The sequence below is a fragment of the Lithobates pipiens genome, unplaced genomic scaffold, assembly GCF_037356315.1.
Source record: "Lithobates pipiens isolate NorthernLeopardFrog02 unplaced genomic scaffold, aLitPip1_a1.2 Scaffold_25, whole genome shotgun sequence".
Taxonomy (NCBI): domain Eukaryota; kingdom Metazoa; phylum Chordata; class Amphibia; order Anura; family Ranidae; genus Lithobates; species Lithobates pipiens.
Genome location: NW_027507787.1, coordinates 150,243,060 through 150,255,367, shown reverse-complemented (window position 1 = coordinate 150,255,367; position 12,308 = coordinate 150,243,060). Strand labels below are relative to the sequence as shown.

The following is a 12,308-nucleotide window of genomic DNA, read 5'->3' as shown; positions in this document are numbered from 1 at the left end:
CTGTGAATGGATGATCTGTTGCTCTGACTTGATTGCTCAGGTCTGCCTAATGCACTTGCTGGGTTTTTTTTACAAGAGGCCAGGCATCACTGGCCATCACCTATTTTTCCTGTGCAGGATTGCATGATCTAGGAATGCTGTGGATAGATGATCTGTTGCTCTTACTTGATTGCTCAGGTCTGCCTAATACACTTGCTGGGTTTTTTACAAGAGGAAGCTTTTCCATTTTTGCCATCAGCCTATAGATTTGGTAATCACTTTAGCATTATACAAAAAACAATGTGATTTCTTGTTCTGATATTGTCAAATGATTTATTTTTATTTTTATGCAATCTATAGACAAAAATGAAGTATAAAAAATAATAAATAAAGATAAAATGATATCTTTATTATATAATATATATAAAATAACACTGTGATTTCTTGTGGTGATATTGTCAAATGATTTATTTTTATTCAATCTATAGACAAAAATCAATTATAAAAATAATAAAGATAAAAATGATATCTTTATTATATAATATATTTTAAATAACAATGTGATTTCTTGTGGTGATGTTGTCAAATTATTTTTTATTTGTATGCAATCAATAGACACAAATTAATTATATAAAATAATAAATACAAATTATATCTTTATTATATAATATGTATATAATAACAATGTGATTTCTTGTGGTGATGTTGTCAAATTATTTTTTATTTTCATCCAACCAATAGACAAACATTAATTATATAAAATAATAAATAAAAATTATATTTTTATTATATAATATATATAAAATAACTATGTGATTTGTTGTGGTGATATTGTCAAATTATTTTTTATTTTCATGCAATCTAGAGACAAAAATGAATTATATAAAATAATAAATAAAAATGATATTTTTATTATATAACATAAATAAAATAACAATGTGATTTATTGTGGTGAGAGGCACATATACAAACTGTTGTAGTTCCTACATATTTCCCCTGATTTGGATGTAAATATCAAATTAAAGCTAAAAATCTGCAGTTAAAGCGCATCTTGTTTATTTAATTTCAAATCCATTGTGGTGGTGTATAGAGCCAAAAAGATTAGAATTGTGTTGATGTCCCAATATTTATGGACCTGACTGTATGCTATGTATAATTGAATTGGCACTGTTGCTAAGGACTTTGAATGGTTGCTATGGGGGTAAATTTTTATTATGGGTCCATGGATGTCTAGAGGTGGTTTTATAGTAATAGTTTATGTCTATGTAGCTGTTTATATTTTACACTCTACACTGTTGCTATGCACTTAGCACTGTTACTAAGGACTCGTCTCTACTGTGGGAAGGAGCAGAGGCTGGCTTCTCCTGGAGAGAAGACTCAGCTGTATCATCCCTCCAGCTTGCAGGGGGAGATAAATAACGTGTGCTGAGAACTCCATAGATGCCCAGTAGCCTCCTCTGTCTTACCCTAGCTTGATATTTGTGCACATCAACATGGGGACAAGGTGCTTTTGTGGGGGACAGAGTCTCTCACTACCCTAAAGCACCCACCCATGTTGAGGGCATGTGGTCTGGTTTGGAGGAGGCTCTTGCTCACCCCCCCCTTGTCCTAACCTGGTGGGCTGCATGCTCGCATAGGGGTCTGGTATAGAGTTTTGGGGGGGCCTTTTTGGGATCAGCAGGAGGGACTGTGCTACTGTGTGCTCAACTGGGCTGCAGGACAATGAGGAACTACTTCTCCCAGCATACCTAGGGGTGTTGTACTGTTGATAAGAAAATATGAAACACAGTAATGATGGGTGGTTGCTGGGGGAGGAAAGGATGAAGTCACAGTGTAGATCAGAGTGCCACAGAAGGATTGAACCCGGCATGTGAAAATCCTGCAGACCTTCTACTGTAGATATCTTGGACTGCAGAGTCTTTCCAATCAGGACAATCAACTGACTGTATAGCAATCAGCCATGAGTTCCCCATTGTCTCCATCCTTGGTCCATGGTCATATCTCAGGTTGTTGGAGGCTGATACTAAGTGATGTCACCGGAGGAAAGTGTGAGAGAGGAGGGCGCCCTCTTTAGGTGGATTGAATATCTAAAACCCCCGTTAAGATCTCCTTATTACTTTGGGATCATACAGTCCGGTAAGGGCATTTTCACAAAGAGAAGTGTGGAGCAGCACTCAGAACTCATAAACACTGGAGGTTCTTTGTGGCACATTGAGCACAGAATAGGAAGTACTTGTATTATTATTTGCATAGGAAGAGTGGGACATTTGGTGTATGAATTGAGTTGAACATATGAACTATTTTGGAGCGTGATAATAACACTCTTATTGGGAGAACTATATTTGAAACAAATTAATATGTTCTGCACCTGTCATTAGGATGTATTGTACACACAGGTATGTTATCATTTGTTAAAGCGGAGTTCCACCCAAAAAATTGAACTTCCACTTTAAGTGACGGTGACCCCCTGACGTGCCACATTTTTCTTTTAAGAGGGATCCAGCTCCCACTTCCTCCTGGGGCTCTGTGGTGCCGGAAGGAAGTTCAAGATTGCCCAGCCATCTTATCATTATTTAGTCTGTAGGAAAGTTTATATACCATAGTTTGTGAACTCTATATCTGAAAATTGATCAATGATGATGTACTAACAGTCTATCTAATTTCTTGGGGCCCTGAAATGCTAGGACAGTACAAATATTCTCTTTTTTGGAAAGTAAACAGTACAAGGTGTTTAGTAAGAGGCATGGTGAGTTTTGTGAAGATGCAATTTTTTTGTCATCATTTTTTAGAAAATGAATAAATAAATAAATTACAATGTTTGTTTCTTTTTACATACTGCCACCAGTGCAGCACAGGGACACTGACTGGTGACGGTGTTGTAAAATTTCATGCGACCCGTGATTTTCGCTCACCCCGTCACTTCCGGTGAGGCTACGTCATTCGCACAGCTGACGGCGGGCCTTTACTGCGCATGTGTCAATCCCCTGCCCTTAACAGCGCATGCGCTGTAGATTTATTCTCACGGTGGAGAAAAATTATAGCCTCGAGTGGGCGGAGACTTGCGGGTGGGCGGGCGGAGCTGAACAGATGGTGAGAACGTCCCCGCCCACCCCAAGATTTTCTTCACTGGTGAAGAAAAATCATGGCTTCAAGCTGTGAACAACAAGGCTCAGCGGTCCTACGCAAGAAACACACCAATTTTGGCCACAATGAATATACATAGTAGGAGAGCCACTATATGCACTTACTATAAGATTTTTTTTTTTTTTTTTTACCACTGCCTGTTTTTGATCTTATAATATGTGACCCCACAGTGCAGAATATGGAGGCCGGTGACCCCACACCCCAGAATATGGAGGCCGGTGACCCCACACCCCAGAATATGGAGGCCGGTGACCCCACACCCCAGAATATGGAGGCCAGTGACCCCATACCCCAGAATATGGAGGCCGGCTCCAGCGGTGACCCCACAGTGCACAATATGGGGGCCGGTGACCCCACAGTGCAGAATATGGAGGCCGGTGACCCCACACCCCAGAATATGGAGGCCGGTGACCCCACACCCCAGAATATGGAGGCCAGTGACCCCATACCCCAGAATATGGAGGCCGGCTCCAGCGGTGACCCCACAGTGCACAATATGGGGGCCGGTGACCCCACAGTGCAGAATATGGAGGCCGGTGACCCCACACCCCAGAATATGGAGGCCAGTGACCCCACACCCCAGAATATGGAGGCCAGCTCCACCGGTGACCCCACACCCCAGAATATGGAGGCCAGTGACCCCACACCCCAGAATATGGAGGCCGGCTACACCGGTGACCCCACACACCAGAATATGGAGGCCAGTGACCCCACACCCCAGAATATGGAGGCCGGCTACACCGGTGACCCCACACACCAGAATATGGAGGCCAGTGACCCCACACCCCAGAATATGGAGGCCGGCTACACCGGTGACCCCATAGTGCAGAATATGGGGGCCGGCTCCACCGGTGACCCCACACCCCAGAATATGGAGGCCAGTGACCCCACACCCCAGAATATGGAGGCTGGCTCCAGCGGTGACCCCACAGTGCAGAATATGGAGTCCGGACTCAGTGACCCCAAAATATGCAGGCTGATCTCACTGGTGACCCCACATTCCAGAATATGGAGGCCGGGCTTACTGGTGATCCTGGAATATGGAGGCTGATCTCACTGGTGACCCCACACCCCAGAATATGGAGTCCGGACTCATCGGTGACCCCAGAATATGGTGGGTGGAGCCACACTCACTCTTCTAGGGGTTCACTAGGTCTTGCAGGTTTACATGCCATCACTCACCCTTAGGAGTCCCTCCTGCCACGTCTCTACCAGGTGCTGGTCTGTGAGCGTCTATTAATGGGTAGCAATGTGGCTGGGACCGGCTGACAAGGCTGCAGAGAACAATATACAGGGGCCCCCGATCCATAGAATGGTGGAATCCCCATATACAAGGCTGCCCCCCCCCCCCCCAAAGTGTCCACCAACTCAGGGGTCCCCAGCCTCAGGTGGAGGACAATGCCAACTTCTCTTGTCTAGTTTCAGGTATGGGGGAGAAGATGGGACTTCCGGGCTCAGGATGTGTCTAACAGGAGAAGAACAAAGAAAAGGATGGGGGGTGATGACACATGGCATGGAGAGGATGGGGGATGATGACACATGGCATGAAGAGGATGGGGGATAACAGATGGCACATGGCATGGAGAGGATGGGGGATGATGGCGCATGGCATGGAGAGGATGGGGGGTGATTGTACATGGCATGGAGAGGATGGGGGGTGATTGTACATGGCATGGACAAGATGGGGATAACCATTGTTAGGTTGAACTGGTGTCTGTGTCCAGCTGGGGAGATACCTCTCTTAATCCTGGGGACCATCCCTCCTCTCCCTCCTCATCCTGGAGACCCTTTCTTGTCTCTATTCATCCTGGAGATCATTCCTCCTCTCTCCTCATCCTGGAGATCATTCCTCCTCTCTCCTCATCCTGGAGACCCTTTCTTGTGTCTCTTCATCCTGGAGAACCTTCCTCCTCTCTCCTCATCCTGGGGGACCCTTCCTCCTCTCTCCTCATCCTGGGGGCCATTCCTCCTCTCTCCTCATCCTGGGGGCCATTCCTCCTCTCTCCTCATCCTGGGGGCAATTCCTCCTCTCTCCTCATCCAGGATCCTTGTCTCCAGGATGAGGAGAGAGGAGGAATTGTCTCCAGGATGAGGAGAGAGGAGGAATTGTCTCCAGGATGAGGAGAGAGGAGGAATTGTCTCCAGGATGAGGAGAGAGGAGGAATTGTCTCCAGGATGAGGAGAGAGGAGGAATTGTCTCCAGGATGAGGAGAGAGGAGGAATTGTCTCCAGGATGAGGAGAGAGGAGGAATTGTCTCCAGGATGAGGAGAGAGGAGGAATTGTCTCCAGGATGAGGAGAGATGAGGAATGGTGTCCAGGATGAGGAGAGATGAGGAATGGTGTCCAGGATGAGGAGTAGGAATGGTCTTCAGGGTGAGAAGAGGAGAGGAGGAATGGTCCCCAGCATGAGGAGTAGGAATGGTCCTCAGGGTGAGAAGAGAGGAGGAATGGTTCCCAGCATGAGGAGAGAGGATGAATGGTTCCCTCGAAGAGGCAAAAGGAGTTATGTTCCCCAGGATGAGGAGAGGAGGAACGGTCCCCAGGATGAAGCGAGAGGAGGAACGGTCCCGAGGATGAAGCGAGAGGAGGAACGGTCCCCAGGATGAAGAAGATACAATGAAGGTATTTGCAACACTTGAAATGCTGTGAAAATATTTTCTGTATTTATTCAGTTTAAATAAACGTCACATACAATAATTATGAACGATTATTAATTACATTTGGTTGGGAGGAGTCAAAGAACAGGGCTGTACAAAAACGGGTACATGGTGGGGGCGGGTTTGAGGTCATTGCACCTAGAAAAAAGGGACCGCTACAAAAGATCAATCCAAGAGAGCGGTGAGTACATTATAAAAAAGTTCTCCCAGGAGGGTTTCTATGGTACGGGATCTGCTGCCCTCTAGTGACAGACAGGATACATTACAGTACAAAGTGCAGCTGCCAACCAACAGAATCTGTAACATTTCCTGAGGTCTGAGATGTGCAAATTATAGTCGGGCTTCAGATTCTCCTGACTTCAACATAACGTACAAAGCTGGAGGAGAGAAAAAAAAAAGTGTAAATTGTCAGAACAACAACAAGAGCAACAGAAAAGGCAGAGGAGGGAGGAGGAGGAGGAATGAGAGAGGAGCAGCAACAGAAACAGCAGACAAGAAACCGGAATGGCAGAGAAGGAGGGAGAGAGGAGCAGCAACAGGATCAGCAGACAACAGGGATGGCAGAGGAGGGAGAGAGGAGCAGTGACAGGAACAGCAGACAAACAGGAGTGGCAGAGGAGCAACGCTAGGAATGGCAGAGAAGGAAAGAGGAGCAGCAACAGGAACGGCAGAGGAGCAGCGACAGGAACAGCAGACAAGAAACAAGAGGAATGGCAGAGGAGCAAAGCCAGGAACGGGAAAGAGGGAGAGAGGAGCAGCACCAGGAATGGCAGAGGAGGGAGAGAGAGGAGCAATGACAGAAACGGCAGAGAAGCAACGTCAGGAACAGCAGACAATGAAGAGGAACAGCAGAGGAGCAACGTCGGGAGCAATGACAGGAGAGACAGAGGCGGAGCAGCAACAGAGGAACGGCAGAGAAGAAGGAGAGGAGCAGCAACAAGGAGGGACAGAGGAGCAATGTCAGGAATGGCAGAGGAGCAGCAACAGGAACAGCAGAGGAGCAACAAAGGAGCAGTGTCAGGACCAGCAGACAAGAAACAAACAAAAAGGAATGGCAGAGGAGCAATGACAGGATTGGCAACGACCGGAACGGCAGACGAGCAGCGACAGGAACAACAGACAAGAAACAAGAGGAATGGCAGAGGAGCAATGCTAGGAACGGCAGAGAAGGAGGGAGAGAGGAGCAGCAACAGCAGGGACAGAGGAGCAACAACAGAGGAGCAACACCAGGAATGACAGAGGAAGAGAGGAGCAATAACAGAAACGGCAGAGAAGCAACGTCAGGAACAGCAGACAATGAAGAGGAACAGCAGAGGAGCAACGTCGGGAGCAATGACAGGAGAGACAGAGGAGGAGCAGCAACAGAGGAACGGCAGACAAGAAGGAGAGAGGAGCAGCAACAAGAAGGGACAGAGGAGCAATGTCAGGAATGGCAGAGGGGCAGCAACAGGAACAGCAGACAAGAAACAGGAATGGCAGCGGAGCAACGCCAGCACCGGCAGAGGAGCAACAAAGGAGCAGAGTCAGGAACAGCAGACAAGAAACAGGAATGGCAGAGGAGGAGGGACAGAAGAGGAATGACAGGAGCGACAGATCAGAAACCACAGATGAGTGACAGGAGAGACAAGAGAGGAAGGAATGGAGTTACAGAATGAAGATTTCCCAGCAGTAGTCCTCACCGGTGGCCTCGCTGTGAAGCACAGCGCTGTCATGACTGCGGACCTGGCATCTGGTGTAGACTTTCTGACCGTCGACCTTCTCCACTCGGCTGTCTATGAGGACTGTGGATCCCAGAGGAATCGGACTACAGACACAAAGAGAACCTCATTACACCTCTCTGCTATCACAGCTTCAGAACATCAACAACTCCTACCCCCCCCCCCCCCGCGAGAGTCTCCCCAATATTATTCTTCCCCTGTCACTACCACATCATCACCGCCGGCCATCGATTGTACAATCTCCTGACAACCATGTAGTGTCAGGTAGGTCCTCTTCTCCCCCCTGGGCGCTTACCTCCGATAGTCGAGGTTCAGGTTGGCGGTCATAGCCGGTCCGATGCCGTTTACAATTCCCGCCCCCACGGTGGAGTCTACGATGGTGGCGATGCAGCCCCCGTGTGTGTACCTAGAAGAAGGCAAGAGGGGACGCGAGAGGTGGAAGGAGAACAAGGAGAGCCCGAGGAACCAAAGGATTCTGGTTAGGGTAGGCTCTGCGAAGAAAAAAAAAAAGAAAAAAAAAAAAAGAAAATAACGCTCACCCTGCGAGGCCCCCCAGATAGGGCCCGGGCTGGAATATGCAGACTGTCCTCTTCTCCGCCTCGTTATAGAACATACAATACTCGAAGCCGATTCCTTCCTGATCCAGGTTCCTGGTGAAGAAACGAGTTTCCCCGTCGGCCTCCAGGCTCATACCTGTACAGGAGGAGGTCAGAGGTCACCAGAGGAGCTTACACTCTAATGTCATCCCCCACCACAGCCAAACACTATTCTTATTCTTGTACTCGATCTGCTGCCAGCGAACTCCTCGTAGGAGGGAAGTCTCCTCCAGCTCGGGTCTCGGCTCAGCTCCTCGTACAGCCTCTTGGTTTCGGGGTTCCAGGTGGGGTTGGGCACGGCGTAGTCCCGCGGTTGGAGGGCGGCCTGCAGATTTAAAAATAAATAAATAAACAGATGTCAGACCTGTGCCCTTCGCTTTGGCTTTTCTATGATTGGGAGGGTTAAAAAGAAGACATTCTGGGTGGAGTCTTTGGTGGATATTCAGCCTATAGGAAGCAGATGTTTGGGATCACCTCCCACTGACAGCGATCACCGTCCCGCGGTCAGGGTGTGAGCGGCACTAGAGGTGTGTGCAGAACATTCAAATTTCTTACGTTACCAAATTTTGGTTTCAGAATTTTAGTTAAAAATTTTAATTTTGTTTATTCATTTTCTGACGGATTCCACAATTTTTTGAAAAACAATTTGAACTCGTAAAAAACAAAAAATAAAAAAAACAAAAAACAATACAAAACAAAACCCAAAACAAAACACAAACACCACACGATCAATGATTCAAATTCTGTGTGAAGAAATAGCTGGTTGCTAAGGATCGGGCTGGGGGCGCCGTCCGCCACGTCCTTAGCAACCGACGACTCGTTGGCTGTCAGCGGGATTCCCCACTGACAGCTGAAACGTAAAAACAAATGAGTGCTGGCAATAGAAAATCCTGGAAAAAAAAACAAACCCCCCCCCCCAACAACCAACCCTGCATGGGCACCAGCCCCCCCCCCCCCCCCCCCCGATGGGGAAGAGGAATAAAAAAAAAAAAAAAAAAAAGCATAGGGGTCCGGACCTTTATCCAAGCATGCAACCCAGGAAAGGGGGAAGGGGGGGTGTATGAGCAAGTGCCCCCCCACCCCAAACCATACCAGGTCACCATACCAGGGCCCTGCCCTAAGCACCATGCTGATGGGGACAAGGGCCTCTTTCCAACAACCCTGGCTGGTGGTTGTGGGGGGGGGACCCCAGATCCCGCCCTACCCACCTATGTGAATGAGTATGGTGTACATAGATCAAAAATAGTAAATAAAAAGTCCCCCCCAGGCCCTTATCCGATGCAGACCGGGGGGCAGGCAAGGAAAGGGGGGGGGGGGGGGTATTGGCAAAAAAACAAAGGAGTCCCCCCCAGATCCCACACTACCTCCAACTATGTGAATGAGTATGAGGTACGTAGTACCCCTACCCTTTCCACCCCAAAAAATTTAAAAATAAATAAAAACCCCTTTCGAACGCTCCACGCTGTTGAATGTCCGACGGTTCTTACATGGCTAAGGGGTGGCCCCGCCCCTGTGACATCACCAACCAGGTAACGCTGGGCTGTTGATGTCACAAAGGGGGTGGGGTGTTTTACATTTCAGCCAGTAGGGAAGCCCGCTGACAGCTGATGACTCATTGGTTGTTAAGGAGGCGGCGGCGGCCACCCCCCCCCTTTAGCAACCAGCTATTTCTTGACACAGGATTCGAATCGGTTGACCTTTTTGTTTCTCCCCCTCCCCCCAAACGATCCGAATCCAAGTCGTACATAAATAATTTGGAATGGGTGAGAAAACGATGAACGTAAATTAAATTTCAACAAAAATGTGTTACCATTTCATCTCCGAGATTCAGATACATCCGAATGGCTACAAATGTATCCAAATTTATATCCAGAGAGGCATAGTGTCTATGGGGCTCCGTCCGGCAGCAGAGCGCGCACATTAGGTGGCATGCCCCTCCCCCACTGGGGACACTCCAGGCGGTTAACCCCTCCCCCAACCAATCAGTACTCACAGGGAATAGGTGTTCATGCTCTACCCTGGCGGCGGCGGCGGTGGAGGCGTGGCGGCAGACGGCAGCGCCGCCCTGGATGATCCTGGAGATTTCGTACAGCATGGTGCCTGAGAGAGGAGACAGGAAGGAGATGAGACGGGGACACCGACATCAATCTATACATTATCCCCCACACTGGAGGAGTACTACATATCCCAGCATGTCCCCCCCCCCCCACACACACACACACACACACACACACACACACACACACACACACCAGAGCACTACCTATCCCAGCATGTCCCCTCCCCCACACCAGAGCACTACATATCCCAGCATGTCCCCTCCCCCACACCAGAGCACTACATATCGCAGCATGTCCCGTCCCCCCACACCGGAGCACTACATATCCCAGCATGTCCCCTCCCCCACACCGGAGCACTACATATCCCAGCATGCTCTGTGTATCCTTCCTCCACCTAGAACTGAACTACAAAGTCCCAGCAAAGCCCACAAGCTCCAGAACTCAGCCCCCCCTCACCTGCTGGGAGTTGTGATTCTTTTGCTGCTTTAGACCAAAACAGCTCCTCTGCCCACCTCCTCTCCAAACCCCTTCCATTCCACCAATGTCCCTTTTATCAGCATCTTCCAGGACTCGTCTCTATTCACACCTGTCCCTGATTCCGGAGACATTTTCCTGAAGCCTCCGCCTGGAGAAAATCTCCGCCCACTTGAGTATGATTTTTCACCACCACTTAATATTCAGAGGCATGTTATTAGGGTGGGCGGGGCTGCTGCTGACGTCCTGAGCATCTGTTCAGCTCCGCCCGCCCACCCGCAAGTCTCCGCCCACTCGAGGCTATAATTTTTCTCCACCGTGAGAATAAATCTACAGCGCATGCGCTGTTAAGGGCAGGGGATTGACACATGCGCAGTAAAGGCCCGCCGTCAGCTGTGCGAATGACGTAGCCTCACCGGAAGTGACGGGGTGAGCGAAAATCACGGGTCGCATGAAATTTTACAACAACGGCATGAAAAAAAAAAGTTTTTTTTTTTTAAATATTTGTTTTAATATATTTTTTTAACACACTGTGACCAGAGCAATATGTTACCCTAGTAACATTGTACTGCTCTGGGGAAGTGATCAGGTTTTTTTTTTTTAACACGTTTGGTTATAGCAGTGCATTACATTGCTATATGCAAGCATTTTACTGAATAAAACAGTTTTGTTAATTTTGTTGTGATTGGTCAAAGCTAATCACATAGTACAGATGGGCTGTGATTGGCCCAGATTGACCAATCACCGTTAGCAACACAATTGTTCACAATGGATGGCATGAAAGGAAGATGCCTTTATGTACAACTGTCATGTGACCTTCTGTGATTGGTCACATGGTACGGCAGCAAGGTACTCTGATCAGCCATTATATCTATGGGACACAGCCGGTGACAGATTGCCATATGATGTCCAGTTAGAATCTTAAAGCCACCACTCAGCTGTCATTCTGCTATAGGGAAGTTGTTAATGTGGCCACAGAAACCAGTGCTGAGGGTTATTGTAGCAGCCACTGGCACGGTAGTTGGGGGCAGGCCCGTCGCGACAGGACAGGCAAAACAAGCAATTGATAATTTCAAAGTTATCCTCACGCTACCGTGTGATGAAATAATATGTGAATCCAGGGAGGGGGGGATTGAGAGGGGAGAGGTAATAAGAGGAAAGGGAGGAAAAGGAGAGGATAAGGCCCCTTTCACACTGGGGCGGTGCGGGCGTCGGCGGTAAAGCGCCGCTATTTTTAGCGGCGCTTTACCGTAGTTTTAGCGGCGGTCTGCGGGCGCTAGCGGGGTGGTTTTAACCCCCGCTAGCGGCCGAAAAAGGGTTAAACCCGCCCGCAAAGCGCCGCTGCAGCGGCGCTTTGCCGGCGGTATTGCCGCGCTGTCCCATTGATTTCAATGGGTAGGAGCGGTTTAGGAGCGGTGAATACACCGTTTCTTCACCGCTCCAAAGATGCGGCTAGCAGGACTTTTTTCCCTGTCCTGCCAGCGCACCGCCCCAGTGTGAAAGCCCTCCGGCTTTCACACTGGAGTGAAAGGGGCCGGTTTTTTTCAGGCACTACACAGGCGCTATTTTTAGCGCTGTAACGCCTGAATACCGCCCCAGTGTGAAAGGGGCCTTAGGGTAGTAAAAGGTGAAGCTGCAGCAAACACCTGTGTGGGTCAAACCGTGTCCACAAAATGTAT

General features: G+C 48.5%; 1 protein-coding gene across 1 annotated transcript; it reads right to left on the bottom strand.

Annotated features, from left to right (window-relative positions):
* Nucleotides 1-5,751: 5,751 nt before the first annotated feature.
* On the bottom strand, nt 5,752-10,913 carry LOC143930564 (acyl-coenzyme A thioesterase THEM4-like). The gene is made up of 7 exons (XM_077454992.1): nt 10,742-10,913; nt 10,089-10,195; nt 8,282-8,420; nt 8,039-8,192; nt 7,795-7,905; nt 7,461-7,585; nt 5,752-6,158 (listed from the first exon to the last, which is right to left on the bottom strand). Exons 1-7 carry the CDS (start codon nt 10,761-10,763, stop codon nt 6,112-6,114), a joined length of 705 nt encoding a protein of 234 aa, XP_077311118.1. The 5' UTR covers nt 10,764-10,913; the 3' UTR covers nt 5,752-6,111.
* Nucleotides 10,914-12,308: the final 1,395 nt, after the last annotated feature.

What these genes read in the sequence shown, in the direction of transcription:
- LOC143930564 (XM_077454992.1), bottom strand. Translation starts at nt 10,763, where the DNA reads ATGTCTCCGGAATCAGGGACAG. An exon ending in GTCTCCGGAATCAGGGACAG is followed by an intron (nt 10,196 to 10,741) that starts GTGTGAATAGAG and finishes CTCCTCTCTCAG; the next exon opens with GCACCATGCTGTACGAAATC. An exon ending in GTTCGCTGGCAGCAGATCGA is followed by an intron (nt 8,193 to 8,281) that starts GTACAAGAATAA and finishes CCTCCTGTACAG; the next exon opens with GTATGAGCCTGGAGGCCGAC.